Here is an 8,728-nt window from a genome sequence, read left to right on the forward strand (position 1 = left end):
TATGTAACATCCATAAAATATTATTAATAAGACAGCCCAAGAATGCACATCACTGCAGACAGCACAAGAGGAGCAGGAGTATACATGGACTAAGAGTGTGTGTGTGTATATATATATATGTAACATCCATAAAATATTATTAATAAGACAGCCCAAGAATGCACATCACTGCAGACAGCACAAGAGGAGCAGGAGTATACATGGAGCAAGAGTGTGTATATATATATATATATGTAACATCCATAAAATATTATTAATAAGACAGCCCAAGAATGCACATCACTGCAGACAGCACAAGAGGAGCAGGAGTATACATGGAGCAAGAGTGTGTGTATATATATATATATATATATATATATATATATATATATATATATATGTAACATCCATAAAATATTATTAATAAGACAGCCCAAGAATGCACATCACTGCAGACAGCACAAGAGGTGCAGGAGTATACATGGAGCAAGAGTGTGTGTGTGTGTATATCTATCTATATATATATATATATATATATATATATATATATATATGTTACATTAATAATCATAACAATATTATTAATAAGACAGCCCAAGAGTTAGATGAGTATTCATGGAGCAAGAGTATATATATATATATGGAACATTAATAATCATAACAAAATAATTAATAAGACAGACCAAGAGTGCATATCACTGCTGACAGCCCAAGAGTTAGAAGAGTATACATGGTGCAAGAGTATATATATATATATATATATATATATATATATGTGTGTGTGTGTGTGTGTGTGTGTGTGTGTAACAGTAATAATCATAACAATATTATTAATAAGACAGCCCAAGAGTTCATATCACTGCAGACAGCCCAAGAGTTAAAAGAGTATATATGTAACATTAATAATCATGAAAATATTATTAATAAGACAGCCCAAGAGTTCATATCACTGCTGACAGCCCAAGAGTTAGAGGAATATACAGGGAGCAAGAGTATATATCTGTAACATTAATCATCAGTAATAATAATAAAACTATTATAATTCAGATAGCCCAAGAGTTATAGAAGTAAATATGTAGCAAGTGTATATATATATATATATATATATATATATATATATATATATATATTTAATAATAATAACAATAACAAGAATTATAGGAGTATATGTGGAAAGAATGAATTTTAATAATCATAAGAATTTATCAGAGCACTAGAGCAGACAGCCCAAGGGTACAAGCCATAGTCATAATAGTTTATGTATAGCAAGAGTAAATATATTATGTTAGTAATATAATATTAACCATAACACTAGTGCTGACAGCCAAAGAGAAAGCCAAAGAATAATAAAAGTGCATATATATATATATATATATATATATATATATATATACACACACACTAATTATAAATATGTATAAACATTCCTAACCCTAAAGTAGACAGTGCAAGGATGCAGTCATACATTATTATACTACAGGCATCATGTAGCTAAATGTATTTGTTTATAAGGACTGAATAGCAAGTCTACCAGTCATTACCAGTGCTAGAAGCAACAGGGCAGACAGTGCAAGAGACATAATAATTTCATTTGCATCTTTCTATCTCCCATCTATCCATTATCTATATCTTTCTATCTATCCGGACATTAATAATAGTCATGTATATATATATATATATATATATATATATATATATATATATATAGTAAAGTCATAATCAATAGTCAAAGTAATACCACATATATCAGTTAGACAAATAAATAGATGATAGATAGATAGATAATAAATTAGACAGGAGATTGAGACTTGGGAATAGCTCTCGCTCTATACAAATATATATGTGTGTGTGTGTGTGTATATACACATTTTATATACCATTCTATTGATAGGATACAGTAGCCCAGACCATGCAGTATATATATATATATATATATATATATATATATATATATATATATATATATATATATAGTTAATAGAACATGTGCTTGAATTCTACTAAATTCTAAAAAAAAATGATCTACAATAATATAGAAATACATTGGAAAAGATTATAAAACATAATAAATTGATACATTTCTGCAGACACACACTCAAATGCACACACACACAAAACTATTGTACATTTTGTTCACCTCTTAAAACCTATGTAAAGCACATGACAAACTCAGCTCCTCTGCATCTGTATTTAAGCCCAGGAATGAGCTCCTTCTGTTTCCCTTTCACCTTCCTCAAAACCAGCAGTAAATTTTATTTTTCGTGTGAATGTCATCAAAAAGTTGAATATATATATATATATATATATATATATATATATATATATCAGTAAATGTCATCCTATTTATAAAAAAAAAAACTCACAACATTGATCGTGTCCAGGGTAAAAAATAAAAATAAATAAAAGAAGTTAAAGTTATTGATGTCTTTTTAACTTTTGAACGAATTTTGAGAACTTTTTTTTCTTTTTTTCCCCCCTAAGTTTACACAGTATAATACTCGATGGAATTATGGAAATACTGTTGTGCGACTTTTACTAAAAAAAAAAAAAATCACTTCGAACTCTTCAAGTAGAAAGTGAAAAGTCTCTAATGATTATTTCTGCATGGTCCTCCATCCTATTCACAAATATGTCTTGTATTTATTGAACTGAATAATTAGAATGTAAATATTTACGTTTTGTAAATTGTATCAACTGACCCGTTAGGTATGTGTGGGAAATATATATATATATATATATATATATATTTATATATTTATATTTTATAAATATTATGAAACCAAATAAACCGTTGAGAACAGAAGACTGTCGCAGCTCTCGAATTCCCAGAATTGTCTTATTTTATATAAAACACCACATGAAACCAAAAAAATACATTAAAATTAATTTATTTAACAAATAGAACTATAATATAAATGATAATAAATTTCAAATATACAGTATATTACATAATGCATCCCTTCCAAAGGGATTAATGCAATAACAAAAACAAAAAAAAGGCAAACAGACAGTGCTGTTAAATAAGAAATACATCATCTCTTACATGGAAGAGACACTCATTTCTCTTTACATATATATATCCCTTTATCGACAATGTCATCTGCTGACATCATTGGACTTGAAGAAATCATGACAGATGAGAAGTCATTTATTCCAGTGCCCTTTAACCCCTTGCTATGGTCTACAGCAATGTTTTCCAACCAGGGTGCCTCCAGCTGTTGCAAAACTACAACTCCCAGCATGCCCGGACAGCCTTCGGCTGTCTGGGCATGCTGGGAGTTGTAGTTTTGCAACAGCTGGAGGCACCCTGGTTGGAAAACACTGGTCGCCTGAAACCTGTGGCTCCCCATCTTTTAGGAAACTACAACTCTCAGCATGCTCTGATAACAGCAACAGCTGCAGAGCCTTTGGTTGGACTACTACAATAATAGTAAATATTACTGATAGGTTCCTGTACTATTTTAGGATTTTTTTTTAAACCAAACCTAGCATCTCAAATTCTTGCATTGGATTGAACATGGAGAATATGCATTTGTCTTTTTTATTATTATTATTATTATTATTTTTTTATTATTTTATTTTGGGATTTCCAGTTTGCCGGAACACGGTTAACCTTCCACAAGTAGGCTGTAGGGTTCCTCTAGTCTGGCGCAGCTAACAAGGCGATAATGGCAATACATGTTGAAGTGATATAGTATTTCTACCGATGAATTCCCTAGGAATTCAGAAATAGTGACACAAGTTATGGAGGAGCAGAAAGCTGTCACACAAGGTCCCTGCCAAAAAGTCTGGATTGGGTTCAAGTGGCTTTCTTATGAGAGATGATACATGCTGTATCCAACATGTGCAGTGTACAGTCCCATGGGTGATACTGGCAGGGTAGGCCTGTGGAAAGGACTGGAGGTTCCATACAAAGAAGCTGTGGGTAAAGCAGTCCCCAAAGGGAAGGAGATGCCGAAAGCTGGTGGCAACATGGGCTTGGCTGCCATTTTGAGTTTTTCCAGTTCTGCTTCTTGAAGCCTTTTGGCTTTTGCCCTTCTGTTTTGGAACCAGATCTTGACCTGAGTCTCCGTCAGGTTGAGTGAACTGGAGAATTCGGCTCTTTCGGCTATGGAAAGGTATTGTTTCTGCCTGAATTTCCTCTCCAGGGCCAGAAGTTGGGAGGTGGTAAAGGGAGTCCTTGGCTTCCTGTTGGTTTTGTGCTTTCTCAGAGTGCAAGCTGGGGGGCTCATTCTCCCTGAAGAGATCAGAAGAAAGGACTTTTAGAAACAAAGATATTGTGGCAGCAACAAGGCATCTATATATATATATATATATATATATATATATATATATATATATATATATATACATATATATATATATATATATATATATATATATTTATTTATTGGTCAAATATTTAGTAAATTGTATTCATTTGCTAAAGCTAAAACCTAACAAGCACAATGTTGCAATAGTAAGAGGAACTATAACATAATATAACTACTACTACTACTAATAATAGTAACCAAAATTATATGATAAAATGTTTGACACTGTTCTTTCCTAAAAATTCTGCTGTTTTTTGATGTATACTCTACGATATACAGTATATATTATTGTATCATATTATTGTATCAAACTACACCCTATAGCAGTGTTTTCCATCCTCCTGGCCAAACTACTACTCCCAGGATGGCTGGACAGTGTATATATATATATATATATATATATATATATATATATATATATATATATATATTTATACTCTATATGTCAGTGTTTCCCAACTAAGATGCCTGGACAGTATATATATATATATATATATATATATATATATATATATACTGTATATGTCAGTGTTTCCCAATTAGGGTGCCTGGACAGTAATATATATATATATATATATATACTGTATATGTCAGTGTTTCCCAACTAAGGTGCCTGGACAGTATATATATATATATATATATATATATATATATATATATATATATATTTATTTATACTGTATATGTCAGTGTTTCCCAACTAGGGTGCCTCCAGCAGTTGCAAAACTGCAACTCCCAGCACGCTCGGACAGCCTTCGGCTGTCCGGGCATGCTGGGAGTTGTAGTTTTGCAACAGCTGAAGGCACCCTGGTTGGGAAACACTGCCCTATAGACTACAAATACAATGCAATTACGAACACAATTCAAAGAGGAATAGTTCACAAACTTTTCTACAGGCAGCAAGGAGTTAATGTAGCAACAGGAACAGAACAGAAAAAGTTTCCCAAATCCAGGACTTACTTGTAGGGGACGGAGAGAATCTGGGGTTTTGCATCCAGGGGTTCCTCTCCCTATCAGGGCTCTCAGACTTGACAAGTGCTTCTTCGGGGAGTTTCATGAGTCCTCCTACAGTAAAATGGCTGTTGAGGGATATAGGGGAGCTGGGGGTGTCTGGAGCAGCCAGGGAGCCCATCTTTGGACTCTGGGATGTCCCAGCTAGTGGGGACACAGTGGGGCTGGAGATGTCCCTTTCTCTCCCAGGCTTCCTGTCTGCCATCAATGCCTCCACACTGAAGGGCAGAACTGCTGCATTCACTCTTGGCTTGTTGTCACTTTCTTCGTCCACTGCCATCTTTAGGCTGGTCTGCATGGCTGTCTTGCTGTAAGTAGGACTTTCAACTTTTGTTCCACCAAGCTGGAAAGAAGTCATAAGAACACCAGGGGCCATACAGAAGTGATCCTTGCAAACCTCAGAGAGCAGGAGGACATGTGCTTTCCATGGGAGATCAGCAATGCAAATCCTCAGCAGGCTGCTCCCTTGTTGTCATATACTTCAAGCTTGAGACTCAGCACTTTCTTGTTAATAAAGCAGGAGCCAATAATGGTTTGGTCCAATAGGAGAGCAGAGGGGGAGGGAGCAGCTATTTGATTGGCCCCAGGTCCCCTCACACATACACAACTCTCCCTAACTCTAGGACTTGGAGCAGCGCCCATTCGCAGCCCAGCAGAGCTCTTTCCTTTCATACAGTTACCCAATTGCCCTTTTTTTTTTTTTGTGATTTGCAACCTTGTTGTTGACTTGTTAAATAAAAGAAATGCAAATCAGATTGTTTAACAGCAGCTGAAAATGATCTGCAACACAACTGGGGTATAATGAGTGTGTTTATTAGGACTCCTAATCCACCTTCAAAGGGCCAAAGCTCCTTTATTCTCTTTATTCCTGTCCACCTTATCTGCAGACTATCACAATGATACATCCCTTACCAACAACAAACACAAAGTCCACAAACAAGGACACTTCCAACTTTCCTTTACTGCTAACAAAAAGTGTTCTCCAAAACACCAGCAGATATGTATCCAACATCCAACCTGTCTTTCTTTCTTTCCTTGTTTCTTTCTTTCTTTCCTTGTTTCTTTCTTTCTTTCTTTCCTTGTTTTTTTCTTTCTTTCTTTCTTTCTTTCCTTGTTTTTTTTTCTTTCTTTCTTTCTTTCTTTCCTTGTTTCTTTCTTTTTTCTTTCTTTCTTTCCTAGTTTCTTTCTTTCTTTTTTCTTTCTTTCTTTCATTCTTTCATATTCTTTCTATTTCCTATCAGTCTGTCTACCTATTATCTATCTATCTATCTATCTATCTAATCTATCTATTTATCTGTCTGCCTACCTATTATTTATCTGTCTGCCTACCTATTATTTATCTATCTATCTATCTATTTATTTATCTGTCTGTCTACCTATTATCTATCTATCTATGTATTTATCTGTCTGCCTACCTATTATTTATCTATCTATTTATTTATCTGTCTGTCTACCTATTATTTATCTATCTATCTACCTATCTATCTATCTATTTATCTGTCTGCCTACCTATTATCTATCTACCTATCTATCTATTTATCTGTCTGCCTACTTATTATTTATCTATTTATCTATCTGTCTATCTATCTGTGTATGAGCAGGACAGATGACTTTTTCCCTGTGCACCCTTTACCTCCCTGTATGAAGTATCTGATTTATTGACTGATCTCTATACAGTATAAGGGTTTCTAATCTCCTACAAACACGGTGGAGACTCCATTCATTTAAGAGATAATTGTATTAAAGCGCTGATTTATCTATATCCAGAGTGTTTGTCAACCATTACACAACACATACGGGGCAGACAAATAGACTAAAGAAATCATTTAGGTGGAATCTTACATTCGAATTGCACATCAATCTATGAATAACTACAATATCACTACTAACAATAACAACAACCTTATTAATAACATCTGTACTTTTACAAGCAAAAAGATTAAAGATAATGCTATAACAATAATAGAAATAGAGAAGGAAAGAACACGATCGGAATAGTATGTCAGAATATTCGCTTGGCTTTGTGGGATACTTTAATAATATGTATTCAGCATTGATGTGTAGGAATCCATTGGGTTTATAGTTTCTATGTATATGATGAAAATTATTGTATTTATAAACTGAAATATAAACTCTTACTAATACTATATTCTCTATCTCATATATCTTTCATATCTATATATCTATTTCTCTCTAACATCTCTATCGAATATATCTATCTCCTAACTATCTCATATCTACTATCTATCTCGTATCTATTTTTGTATCTATCTATCTATCTATCTATCTATCTATATATCTATGTCCATCATCTATCTATCTATCTATCTATCTATCTATCTATTTATCATCTATCTCATATCTATCTATCTATCTATCTATTTATCATCTATCTCATATCTATCTATCTATCTATCTATCTATCTATATATATATCTATCTATCTATTTATCATCTATCTCATATCTATTTATCTATCTATCTATCTATCTATCTATCTATCTATCTATCTATCTACCTGTATATCTATGTCCATCATCTATCTATCTACCTACCTATTTATTTATCATCTATCTATCTCATATCTATCTATCTACCTATATATCTATGTCCATCATCTATCTATCTATCTATCTATCTATTTATCATCTATCTATTTATTTATCTATCATCTAGTTATCTCTCTATTTATCATCTATCTATCTATCTATCTAGAAAAAATAAACAACCAGAAAGAAAGGTAAGTTGGTGCAAGCAACCTGTATTTTTTAATATGGAATAAAGTTACCCACATAGTTTTTCACTATTTTTGAGTGCTGCAGCCATGTTTTGCTTCTTAATCTATCTATCTATCTATCTATCTATCTATCTATCTATCTATCTATCATCTATCTCATATCTATCTATCATCTATCTCATATCTATCTATCTATCTCATATCTATCTATCTATCTCATATCTATCTATCTATCTATCTATCTATCTATCTATCTCATATCTATCTATTATCTATCATCTATCTATCTATCTATCTATCATATCTATCTATTATCTATCATCTATCTATCTATCTATCTATCATATCTATCTATCTTATTTTTATCTATCTATTATCTATCTATCTATCTATCTATTTTCTATCTATCTATCATCTATTTATCTATCTATGTTATATCTACCTTTCTATCTTATTTCTATCTATCTATCATCTATTTATTTATCTATCTATCTATGTTATATCTACCTTTCTATCTTATTTCTATCTATCATCTATCTATCTATCTATCTATTTATCTATCTATCTATGTTATATCTATCTTTCTATCTTATTTCTATCTATCTATCATCTATTTATATATCTATGTTATATCTACCTTTCTATCTTATTTCTATCTATCTATCATCTATCTATCTATCTATCTATT

At 32.4% G+C, this 8,728-nt stretch overlaps 1 protein-coding gene across 1 annotated transcript; it reads right to left on the minus strand.

Moving 5' to 3' along the window:
- Positions 1-3,274: 3,274 nt before the first annotated feature.
- MSX1 (msh homeobox 1) lies at positions 3,275-7,771 on the minus strand. The gene is made up of 2 exons (XM_056555132.1): positions 5,253-7,771; positions 3,275-4,216 (listed from the first exon to the last, which is right to left on the minus strand). The coding sequence occupies exons 1-2, from the start codon at positions 5,677-5,679 to the stop codon at positions 3,792-3,794; spliced, it is 852 nt and encodes a 283-aa protein (XP_056411107.1). The 5' UTR covers positions 5,680-7,771; the 3' UTR covers positions 3,275-3,791.
- Between the last annotated feature and the right edge of the window lie 957 nt (positions 7,772-8,728).

The sequence above is a fragment of the Hyla sarda genome, chromosome 1 (genome assembly GCF_029499605.1).
Source record: "Hyla sarda isolate aHylSar1 chromosome 1, aHylSar1.hap1, whole genome shotgun sequence".
Taxonomy (NCBI): Eukaryota; Metazoa; Chordata; class Amphibia; order Anura; family Hylidae; genus Hyla; species Hyla sarda.

What these genes read in the sequence shown, in the direction of transcription:
- MSX1 (XM_056555132.1), bottom strand. Translation starts at nt 5,679, where the DNA reads ATGGCCCCTGGTGTTCTTATGACTTCTTTCCAGCTTGGTGGAACAAAA. An exon ending in ATTCTCTCCGTCCCCTACAA is followed by an intron (nt 4,217 to 5,252) that starts GTAAGTCCTGGA and finishes TGATCTCTTCAG; the next exon opens with GGAGAATGAGCCCCCCAGCT.